The sequence below is a fragment of the Typha angustifolia genome, chromosome 7 (genome assembly GCF_048772165.1).
Source record: "Typha angustifolia cultivar Huaian chromosome 7, ASM4877216v1, whole genome shotgun sequence".
Classification (NCBI taxonomy): Eukaryota; Viridiplantae; Streptophyta; class Magnoliopsida; order Poales; family Typhaceae; genus Typha; species Typha angustifolia.
In genome coordinates, this window is record NC_133245.1 from 9,634,843 (window position 1) to 9,647,424 (window position 12,582).

Consider the following 12,582-nt stretch of genomic DNA (forward strand, 5'->3'; position numbering starts at 1 on the left):
TTAGGGCTAGTTCGAGTAGGAATTATTGTACCCAACCTCTATATTTAAAAGGCTGGACATTACTTATCGTCTTTATCTTTTATCGTAGCCGTAAGATCGTTGTTATCTTTCTAGGAGTAGATCTAAGTTATAAACCTTAATTTTACCTCCAACCTATAGCCACCATCACCTCTAGTAGCATCCCTATCTTATAGCGGTCCACCACCACCCTTGGCCGTCCGCCATCCTCCGACGACCGCCGCAACGTCAGATATTTACTATTCTGCCCCATTCTGACCTTGCTCCACTATTTTAGTTATATCTTTCTATCTAGACATCCGATTGATGTGAAACCAATGCTATCCCTATCTCGTGATGCTGCTACCACCTAAATTTTCATAATCATTCTACGAATGGATCATTCTAGATTTGGTTCGTAATAGATAAGACTACTCAATTCTAATCAAAAGACATGAACACCCTTACACCCATCAACCAAGTGTCAACTTATCGCTAGCAAGGTCCATAGAGTCTCACATAAGAGATTCGGGATCTAAAAATGTTTATGTAACATGAAATTAGCCGTTTATCTAATTGAAATATGTTCATGTAAAATATGATGATTTATTAGGTTTTAGAATTTCTACTTATCTTTATAACTAGTTAGATTTATAAATATAAATATAGATAATAACCTAATTATAATTAAGTTGTGGTTCTCACTCTATCTTGAGTAATTAGGATTTATATAGTCTTTACTTTATAAAATAATAAACAAATAAATAAGCTTAGTATTTCATATGTTACAAAATATGTAGCGGCCCAATTTCTAGAAAAGCACATCTAGATTTGAATGAGTTGCAGATGCTTCTAGGTGTGTGTTACGATCCTTCCTCGGCTATAGGCTCTGATACCAGATTGATACGAACCCTCTTTTGGTGCTATGGCTCTGATTCAAGATTAATACGATCTTGCACGGAACTTTGAGATTAGATCCCGAAATATCCCGCCGTTGGATCGCTGTGAAATTTTGATATGTTGTAGGCCCGGAAAAGAGCTTTCCAACGGATCTAGTTTCAGGCGAATCGGAGATGGGGATCTCGAAATATCGTTCGATTAGTGGACGAACGTCAGGATACTCTGTTTTTGGATTCCGTGGATGAAGGCACGAAATCCTAGGTAATGGTGGATTGTGGAGGGTCGGTGTTGATGGGGTGGCACCGGTGTAAAAGTGATGGTGGAAGGGTTATGGATGATGGAAAGGTTAGGGATAGCGATGGATAAATTGGAAGAAGGGGGAGAAGAGGGCCACTCCTAAGGGACTAGGGTGATTGGCCTGTCGAGGGAGATTAGAAGCGGCGTCGCCGGGGAGATTGAGGGAACGGGAGCGAAGAAGATGAAGGAGGCAAGGCAAACTCAATTCTCAATAATCAATAATAATTTTGGTTGCCCTACACATACTTTTATAGGCTAACCAACAACTCAATCTTATCCTAAAACACAATCTTATCCTAAAACACAATCTTATCCTAAAACACAATCTTATCCTAAAACTCAATCTTATCCTAAAACTCAATCTTATCCTAAAACTCAATCTTATCCTAAGGTAAATCCAAACTTGAGACGATGTCGGTGAAGTCCGAATCGTATCAATCCACCACGCTTCCGCAACCTTGTCCTCAAGGTTTGAAATTTGGGAAGCGATCCATGATGTCTGCCTCTAGCTCCCATGTAGACTCGTCAGTAGGTTTGCCCAGCCACTCAATCAGCACTTCAGTCTCTAATCTGGATCCTTGGCGTCTTCTCCTACGACTTAGGACTCGAACCGGCTCATTGGAGCCATCTTCCTCCATTGGTTCGGGTAAGGTCGAACCCACTACATGGTTAGGCCCGATCTGGGCCTTCAATGCCGAGACATGGAAGACGGGATGTATCCTGGTTCCTTCAGGTAGGTCCAATCGGTAAGCTACTGGACCGATTCGTTGTAGCACTCGGTACGGACCATAGTACTTGTATCCCAACTTTTGGTTCAAAATGGGTCTCAATGTGGATTGTCGATACGGTTGAGCTCGAACGAACACCAATTGATCCACCTCAAATTCTCGCTCACGTCGGCCTTTGTCATGCGTTTGCTTCATGCGGTTTTGTGCTGTGGCTAGGTGAGTCTTGAGCCGTCTCAATGTTTCATCTCGATCAGCAAGCTCCAAGTCAAGCTCAGTCCTATCCGTCGCCGCGAGTCTATCGTAGGCACGCAAGACAGGGGGAGTGCGCCCATAAACCGCCTCAAATGGGGTCATGCCAATGCTTGAGTGATGAGCGGTATTGTATGACCACTCAGCCCAGGGAAGAAATTTGACCCAATCCTTTGGTCGATCCGCCACAAAGCATCGCAAGTATTGCTCTAGTCCACGATTCACCACCTCGGTTTGGCCATCCGTCTCGGGGTGATAAGCTGAACTAAGATTGATTTGAGTCCCTTGCAATCTGAAGAACTCGGACCAAAACTCACTTATGAAGATGCGATCCCGGTCTGACACGATCGTCCTAGGCATCCCATGCAAGCGTGCCACTTCCCGAACAAAAATTTCAGCAACCCTTTTTGCTGAAAACGGGTGAGACAATGTTATGAAATGTGCATACTTGCTCAGTCTATCCACCACAACAAACACCACCGATTGTCCTCGAACTTCCGGCAGCCCCTCGATGAAGTCCATGGAGATATCCTCCCAAATACGCTCTGGTATCGGTAGTGGTTGCAGTAGCCCGCTAGGCTTGAGTGCCTCCGATTTGGCTCGTTGGCAGATTTGACATTCACGCACATACTTCTTCACGTCCGTCTTCATCCCAGTCCAAGTACAGTTTTGGGCCAGCCGCTTGTAAGTACGTAATACCCCTTCATGACCTGCTATAGGAGTATCATGGAAGTGTGCCATCAATAGCCTCCGTAGCTCTTCGTTTCGGGGTACCTTGATTCGCCCGTGCTCTAGTACTAACCCATTGTGCTCCTCGTGCTCGGGGTTGCTTGAGGGGTTCTCTCTCAACTCCTCCATGAGTCGGACCAGATCACTATCCTCTGCACTGGCTCTCCGTAGATCTGAAAAGAAAGGAAAAGTGGGTGCCGAGAAAGAAGCGAGCCCCCTTTCTTTTGGAAGTTCAAGCAGCGGTTTACTTCCATCCAACAACACTCTCTGATCATCTCTCCAAAAAGTCAATGTGAGGCTTGTAAAATCAAAGGTCACGGGCCCCAAGCTCCGAAGCCATTGGGTCCCTAAAACAATATCGGCACCTTGCAAGGCCAATGGATAAAGATCCAATGTGAAAGTTTGGCCTTGCACCTTCAATTCTGCACCTCTACAAATAGAATCTGCTCGCAAAGTTGTGCCATCTCCAATCGTCACATCGAACCCTTCCGTGGGTTCCGACTCGAGCCCAATCTTCCTAAGGAGCCTCATGTCAATGAAGTTGTGGGTGGACCCGGTGTCAATCGAGATTCTCACTGTGGTTTTCTTGATTACACCGTTCACCCGCAAGGTCTTTGGCGCGGCTGTCCCCGAATAGGCGTCGAGGGAGATTTCGGCCTTCGTGTCCTCCACGTGTTGTTGCTCCTCAACTTCTTCTCCTCGATGTCCAGCCACATCTGCACCTTCAGCTGCCATGGGTGGAAGATCGTGGCCTTTTCCTTTGAGTTGTAGCTTGGCAGGGAGCTGCAACGTCATCACCGGTGACGAAGCTGTCGTGGTCGACTGTCGATTGACCGAGGAGAATGGTAGAAGATCGCTGGAGGCCATATGCGATTTCTTCTTAGTTGCCGACTCACGGTGGTTGCAAAGGGAGCTGGTGAAAGGCAGCCCAAGTGTCGAAATTCGCGGTTTCGGATCATCTCCTTCACCACCGATGAGGATTTCTGATGAGGGATATCCAGCGACCAGGTGTGGCGTAGCCAGCACTTCGCGATTTGTCGACAAGGTCTCCGGTGCATGGGAAGATGTGGAGGTTCCGAGGGCTGCTACAATGGTTGCAGATCTCATTGTAGTTGGTGGCAGTTCGTTGCGGCTGACCATAGGTCGAGGTGTAGAATCTCGCTCTTGCTGGATAGCCGAACTTTCCCCTATTTTTGTGATGAACGGGGAGGCCGTGGAGGATGTTGGGTATGTTGTGGAGGGTTCCCCATGCTGTCTTGTGATTGCCTTTCTTGTTGAAAAAGGTTTCGTCCATGCCCGTATTTCCTGCATCATCTCCATCATTATTTGCTTGTTGATGGCAATCTGTTTGGAAATAGACCCCAACATGGATAGAACGCTAGGTTCTTCCGTATTCCTATTAGATCGAGTGATCGTCATTGGAAGCACTTGTCCGAGGAACGGTGGCTCTGATACCAGCTTGTTACGATCCTTCCTCGGCTATAGGCTCTGATACCAGATTGATACGAACCCTCTTTTGGTGCTATGGCTCTGATTCAAGATTAATACGATCTTGCACGGAACTTTGAGATTAGATCCCGAAATATCCCGCCGTTGGATCGCTGTGAAATTTTGATATGTTGTAGGCCCGGAAAAGAGCTTTCCAACGGATCTAGTTTCAGGCGAATCGGAGATGGGGATCTCGAAATATCGTTCGATTAGTGGACGAACGTCAGGATACTCTGTTTTTGGATTCCGTGGATGAAGGCACGAAATCCTAGGTAATGGTGGATTGTGGAGGGTCGGTGTTGATGGGGTGGCACCGGTGTAAAAGTGATGGTGGAAGGGTTATGGATGATGGAAAGGTTAGGGATAGCGATGGATAAATTGGAAGAAGGGGGAGAAGAGGGCCACTCCTAAGGGACTAGGGTGATTGGCCTGTCGAGGGAGATTAGAAGCGGCGTCGCCGGGGAGATTGAGGGAACGGGAGCGAAGAAGATGAAGGAGGCAAGGCAAACTCAATTCTCAATAATCAATAATAATTTTGGTTGCCCTACACATACTTTTATAGGCTAACCAACAACTCAATCTTATCCTAAAACACAATCTTATCCTAAAACACAATCTTATCCTAAAACACAATCTTATCCTAAAACTCAATCTTATCCTAAAACTCAATCTTATCCTAAAACTCAATCTTATCCTAAGGTAAATCCAAACTTGAGACGATGTCGGTGAAGTCCGAATCGTATCAGTGTGGTGATACAATTTGGTCGGATTGGATCCACTTGCAATATTGGGTTCATTGGCATAAACTTATTTATCTAGTCTATGTTTGCTTGAGAGAATAAAGCCTTTTGCCAATGGGGCATTCGAACGCCAAGGACCCGCGTTCGAACGCGATCGTTCAAACGCTTACACGCATTTGCAATGACAGAGAATAGTATTTATGCATTCGAACGCGATTGAGTGCATACGAACGCATCGCGGAAAAAATTGTTGGTTTGTTAGGGTTGTTAAACTTAGTTGATGAGTTCCTAGGGTGAGCCTCTATAAATATATGGAGGAAACTCTAATTGGAGAAGAATTTGATAATTGAAATCAGTATTGTGCCTTTATCTTCTTCTCATCTGTCTCTAGCCATTACGCCCTCTCCTACCCCTTTCCTTCCATCGCCCAAGTCATTGGTCGACATCCTCTAACTCCTAATCCCCCCCCTCTTCTACAACAACTTCTTCCTGTTCACACAAAAGAGTTAACCTAGCACTTATCTAGCTATTGGAGGGCTAACAAGCTAGGGTTATTTGACCTTCGGCCACTGTTTGGTCAAAGGAGGGAGATCTAGAGGTCGACGACCTAGTTGAGAGATATGCAAAGGCGAAAGCCAATTAATTTTTCATTTTAAGCATACCTAAGATACAAGCCATAATAAGGCCTTAGTTATAGAGAATAAATCTAAAGAGTCCTAAACAACAAAACTAAACCAGTCTTCCTTATCTATCCCAGATTAATCTTTCATTTTGCCACAAATAGATTTCGAATTTGGAGAAGTCATGAATACTAAAGTTGTGATCTGGAGGTTACCAATCTTATCCAATTGGTTTGATATTATTCGGACGTCTATAGATCATGAGAATATTTTACCAAAATTACGCAGATATGGATTTAGCTAATTAAATAAAATCCTAACCTACTAAAACTTTGACTAAACCACATAAGCATAATAAATAAGATAAGTAAACTTGATCTATCAAACTGAATGTCTTTCGAGATGATTCGATCTAGTCCGAATCACATCATTCCACCATGCTTCCATTCACCTTGTCCTTAAGGTGAATAGTAGTCCCCATCTATGAAAAATAGTCTTTTTAGTAATTTCGAAATTGCCTTTATGATGTTTTGATGTGGTCTTTCTTGTGGTCATCATCTAGTCCGAGGAAGACATGCTCTGATACCAAATTGTTACAAATCAGCTCGATTTGATTCGTAGCGGTTCTGGACAGATTTGAAGACGTAACTTTTGAGAGAGAACTTTCCAATGAATCTACTTTCACATAAATTAAATGCGTAGATAAAAAAATATCTTCTAAAATGTAGACAAAGGTTGGAGGGTCAAACCTACGAGATTTAAGTCTGCACGAGATTTGGGATCCGTGGGATGAGGCACGGACTCCAAGGTGAGGTAAGGTGGTGGTTGGCCAATAGGGATGCAATAGATGGTTGAAAACTATGATTGACCTACAACTGTGATATCTGGTAAAGATAAAACCTGTACAAGAGGTAGAGACAGTTAAGATAGAGAAACAAAGGGGGATAAGTAGGCCTGCCCTATAAGACTAGGGGGATCGACGGACGAGGGAGATTCGAAGTAAGACAAGACCTTGCCAATAGAAGAGATGGCATTGGTTGGTAAAGGAGGAAGGAGATGTAGAGGCCGGAGGCCTAATTGAGAGAGATGGAAGGGTTAAAAGCCAATAAATCTTTCATTCCAAGCATACCTAAGATACAAGTCATAAGGCCTTATTTATACAGATTAAATCTAAATAGTCATAAACAAGTTAACTAAACTAGTCTTTAATCTATCTCAGATTTATCCTTTTTTCTCGTTAGATAGATTCTAAATCTGGAGCAATCATGAATACCAAAGTTGTACATCTAGAGGTTGGCGATCTTATCCAACAGTTTGATATTATTCGGAGTATTTTTCCAAAACTACGCAGAGCTGGATTTAGCTAATTAATAAAACCCTAACCTACTAAAACTTTGACTAAACCACATAAGCACAATAAATAAGATAACTAGACTTGATCTATCAAGCTCAATGTCTTTTGAGGTGATCCAATCTAATTCAAATCATATTAGTCCACCACGCTTCTATTCACCTTGTCCTCAAGGTCAAAAGGTAGTCCTCATCTATGAAAAATAGTCTTTTTAGTAACCTCGAAATTGCCTTTATGATGTTTTGATGTGGTCTTTCTTGTGGTCATCATCTAGTTCGAGGAAGACATGCTTTGATACCAAATTATTACGGACTGGCTTCATTCGATTTGTAGCGGTTTTGGACAGATTTGAAGACATAACTTTCGAGAGAGAACTTTCCAATTAATCTAGTTTCACGTAAATCGAATGCGTAGTTCGAAAGATATTTTCTAAATGTAGACAAAGGTCAAAGGGTCAAACCTACGAGATTCAGGTCTGCATGGGATTTGGGATCTGTGGGTGGAGAGGCACGGATTCCAAGGTGAGGTATGATGGTGGTTGACCGGCAGTGATGGGTTGGCATTGGTAGGGATACGATAGATGGTTGAAGACTATGATTGACCTATAACTGTGATAGTGGATAAAGATAAAAACGATACGGAGATAGAGACGGTTAAGATAGAGAGACAAAGTAGGCCTACCCTACAAGACTAAGGGGATTGACAGACAAGGAAGATTAGAAGCTAGAGGAGAGCTTGCCAATGAAAGAGGTGTCGTTGGTTGGTAAAGGAGGAAGGAGATGTAGAAGCCTAATTGAGAGAGATGCAAGGGTAAAAGCCAATAATTCTTTCATTCCAAGCATACCTAATATACAAGCCAATAAATCTTCTATACCATCTCACGCTTATAGTTTATCTCATTTTTGCCATAAAATATCTTCTCAAAATATCTCAAGCTGCTATCACGTACCATACATTTGAGGGGATTTGAAAAGAAAGAAAGAGAGCCATGGGCTAAAGGCTCAGTGAATAGACCTTACTTCGAATTAGTAATGCCAAACAGAGAGTAAGTCATCTATTGGATAATATGAATAAAAAAAAAGCATGATGTCATTTATGAGTATGAAAATGTGTCCTCAATAATATATAAATGTATAGTCGATATCATGTCATAACTGATCACATATATAATTGTTGACAATGTATAAACAAATCTCCATATCATACCATCATCATAACTCTCAATATGACAAATATGATGTATGCTGATCATGATCATGTTGTGATATCAAATACAACCACATATGATGCATAATGACTACTTAATAATCATGTATATCAGATGATAATGAAATCATATGCATTACTCAATCAGTCATCAATATCGACTCTGAATAACATCATCAATCTAGACCATTGTGCACAGTTCACCCGGTACCCAATCTCATCATCTTGCTTGTTTGCTCAAAGCATATCCAACCATTCACTAAGGGTATCTCAGTTAAAGTCATATCTTGCTAAACGCTAAGGGTATCTCAGTCATAATCATACTCTGTCATATGCTAAAGGTATATCAAATCCATTCAGATCAGCTACCCCATAAGTTAATAGAAATCACATGAGAGTAACTCGCCACACGCATGCCCTAATGAACGACAGGTGTTCGATTGTCTATGCACACAGACTCAACTGACCTAGGACATGAGCCACGAGATATCGCATATTAATGCCTATAATCATCAAATCAGTCACCCCTAACCCTAGCGTCTACTCAGATACCCTCATGTTTTTTCTATCAATTTTTCTATCAATGAGATTTATGCATTTCATTTAATATGATAGATCATTTGCATATATCTAGTACTATAAAAAATCATACATATCAAGAATTTAGGTGGTAAGGAAGTTAAGAGGAAAATAATGCAATGCAGTCTCTAACCATATATTTAATACATGCATATCCTCTATATATCACCAGCATACTCATATCTCAAATCAGTCTAAGTATGATAAAATATGCTCGGCTGAAATCATCTCTAAATAAGGTCATATAATCATGCTAGAGACCAAAACATACATATACATAATTATATATATATAGGGGATAAGACTACTCACATATAATCAGAAGATATGAACAACATATCTCTCACATTCGTCAACCGAGGGTCAACTCATCGCTAACCGGATCCACGGGGTCTCACATAAGGGTTTCAGAATCTGAAAAATGTTTTAGTATGAAGTTAGTCGTTTATCTAATTAGAATCCATTCGTGTAAAATATAATAATTTATTAAATTTTATTAAATAACTGATGTGCCTCATGTTGGGACATTGGCTCCTAGTTTTGGGCCAATTACTCGTTCTAAGTCCAAGGTTTTCCTAACTACTCTTGAGCAACTATTTGTAGAGAAAATGGGCGGTATAGAAGACTCCGCAAAGAACGAAGAGGAGACCAAGCCTAAAGGGACCACTTTGCTCATTTGTGAGAGTAACTAACTTGGGGTTACATTGCTGCATGATCAGCCAATTTTAGGACCAGAAGAATATGGATTAAGTTTTCATTGTTTTCATTTTTGTTCATGTTTTAGTGTCTTTTCAGTTCCTTGACTAAGTGTGCTGGCCATTTATTGTTGTTTAGTGGCCATTTATTATCTTTTGGGAAGTATAATCTATTTGGCCTTGAAAAGGCTTGTTTTGGAAGTGGAATGGGCATGAGATGAGTTCAGAATTTCTCTTACTTAAAGAGTTACAAAATTCTTATCTAAATCTTGGTTTTGTGGCGAATCTATCAATTCTTATCACTCACCGGCGTTCCAAACTAATCAAACAAAGGCCGTTGGTTCTTCTCCTTTTATTTCTTCCTTTTGGAGCTTGAGAATGCCCATCAATAACTGGGTTTATAATATATATATATATATATATATATATATAATTATGATAACCTTATTCTAATTATATATTAGGCATATAATAATTAATCTCTTTTGATATAAAACCATAAATGAATCAGATATAAAATAATATAATTAAAAATTTATGTACATAAAATAAGTAAGTATAATTCAATTATTTGGCAATGACTACTTTTATTTAACTAGTCACTAGTAAGTAAAATAATTATCATAGCTTAGCATTTTGTTTTATGGAAAATAATATATATAACAGTAAGTGCTAGAAATGCATTATATATATATATATATAACATGAACATTAATGGAAACTTATATAATTTGATTATTTTTAATAAACTACATATATTAATCTAATAATGATAATTAAGCTATAAATACCAAAATACTTATAATTACATTAATTATATTTGGCTCAGCACTGTAGATAGCAGCGGAGAGAGAGAAGAACAAAGAGGGGAGAAAGGAAAGAAGAGGAAGAAGAACAAAAAAAGGACAAGAAGAGAAGAAGGGAGGAGGAGGAGTCAGGCCGGTGGGGAGGGGATCAGCTGCTGCTGGCCGCCAGCAACCGGTCTCTCGCCGGTGGCATGGTTCCAGAAAACCTGAGAGAGAGAGAGAGAGAGAGAGAAGGTAGTGGAGGGAGGATAGCGGCCCCACGGCTTGCCACAGCAGGTGAGAAAATTTCTCACCTGCTGAGCTCGACTTGGGCAAGAGGTCGGCCACAAGATGGCCAATCGCGTCATGCCCAAATTAATTTTTAAATTTAATATATTAATTTATTATTTTTAAAAAGGGGCTAGATTGTTACTATTAGGGATTGCGTTTCACACTTCTGTTCTCAAACTAGGATTTCAAACCCAAATTGATACGGTTCAAGTCTAAATTGTGTTTGAGTTTGAATTAGTCTTGTTCCTGAATTGCAAAGATCATCTATCCTAGAAATGCATTGAACTATGATTATATTATTTATTTCTTCTACCTCTCTCTATCTCTATATTTCTCTTCGTTCTAGTCTTTTCTTTTGACTCTAACTTTCCAATTTTGTCTCTCCTTTCCTTAGTCATCTCTATCTCCCGTACGGTTTTTGTCCTCGCCCTTGTCATAGTCACAAACCAATCATAGTCCTCAACCATCTACCGCATCTGCAAGCTATCACCACTACTATGTCTTGCCGAGCAACCTCCATTAATTACTCGGCCTTCAATACATCACCACAATCCCCTAATAACGAGCCTCCATATCTGGTAGAATCACATCTTTAGCCCTAGCCATCATCTACATTAGCTAGAGCTATCCGAGTCATATCAATTTGGTATCAGAGCTAGTTTGATCGCAAAATCCTTACATCAAACAGGTAGATATTTTGCAATCCTCGTCATTTCCTTTTCGATGCGGTGACTACACGACGCTTTGGGCTGCGTGTCATCATAGCCTCTCCTTCCCCAGCAAGGCGGCGGTGGTTGGCCGCTGGCCCGAGTCCTCTCCCTTTCGCCCCCCCTTTACTCATGGGAGTGGTTGCATGGTGGGGGAAAGGGAGGTGGTGCCTCCCCTCTCGGCTCGGGCTGGGTATATAACCCAGCCCGAGTGTTGCAGGCTATGGACCTCGGGTTGGCTCCAACTAGCCCGATCTCAAGTGTGGCAAGCGTGCTCGAGCGCGCATTGCCTCAAGCTGGGCAGTCTCGGGCTGTCCCTAGTAAATTTTTAAATTTTTTGTGCTGAGTTAGTGATCCTGTTGCAGACCACCCTATGACCAGTGCTCAGCCTGGGGTCAGTCGTGATTAGGTGGGATGACTACTCTTTGCCAGGGATGTTTTTTACTGAATCTAGGCAAGTGATCTATCCACTCTTGATTTATTATTTCTTGTGATAAATGATACCATGAACATATATGACATGCTAATCCTTGTATTTTAGCAAAATCTGTCTAGTTAATATGTTGCTTGACATGATTTGTTATTAATTTAACATGATGTGTTGCATTCTTAGGTAGCCTTGTTTACTATCCTATTATCTGAAACTTAATTACCTTGTCATGACACCTGCACATGTGCACGACCCGAAAGGGGATGATTTCTACGTCTCGGTAGTACCTAACACCTCCCCAGCCAAGGTTAGGGACGTGGGATATTTTATAGTATTAGTAGGGTCTATGCTTGAGGTTTTGGTTTGCGGATCCTAGACAATCAAGCAGCCATTTCGCCGGATGATGGGCAATTTACTATCGATTGATGAGAATCAACCCCTTAAACGTGTCTAAACCAGAGAGCAAGGGTAGGATGACGTAAACATAGCGATACCCGATGATGTAAGGTAGAGGCATCCATGTGTGATGGCTCACAAGATTTTTGCACTATGGTGCAATGGTGTGGAACCACAGGCTTGGAGGGTCATATCGATGTGCGGTACTGACCTCAGTGGTGGGCTTACGATTGGGGTTTACTCTAGGGGCGGCCCGACAGATCATGCTGTTCGCCGAGTTCTAGGCAGACGGTTTTTACCACTAGGGTCTACCCTCCCTTGAGGGCCTGTGTTAGGAGGTGTATTGCCTTATATAGTGCACTTTCCTGTACCACTTGTGGAGCGTTTGGCTCAT

General features: G+C 41.6%; 1 protein-coding gene across 1 annotated transcript; it reads right to left on the reverse strand.

The window, feature by feature from the left end:
• Positions 1-1,568: 1,568 nt before the first annotated feature.
• On the reverse strand, positions 1,569-4,337 carry LOC140763335 (uncharacterized). Its single transcript, XM_073101473.1, has one exon. The coding sequence runs from the start codon at positions 4,317-4,319 to the stop codon at positions 1,659-1,661; it is 2,661 nt and encodes an 886-aa protein (XP_072957574.1). The 5' UTR covers positions 4,320-4,337; the 3' UTR covers positions 1,569-1,658.
• Between the last annotated feature and the right edge of the window lie 8,245 nt (positions 4,338-12,582).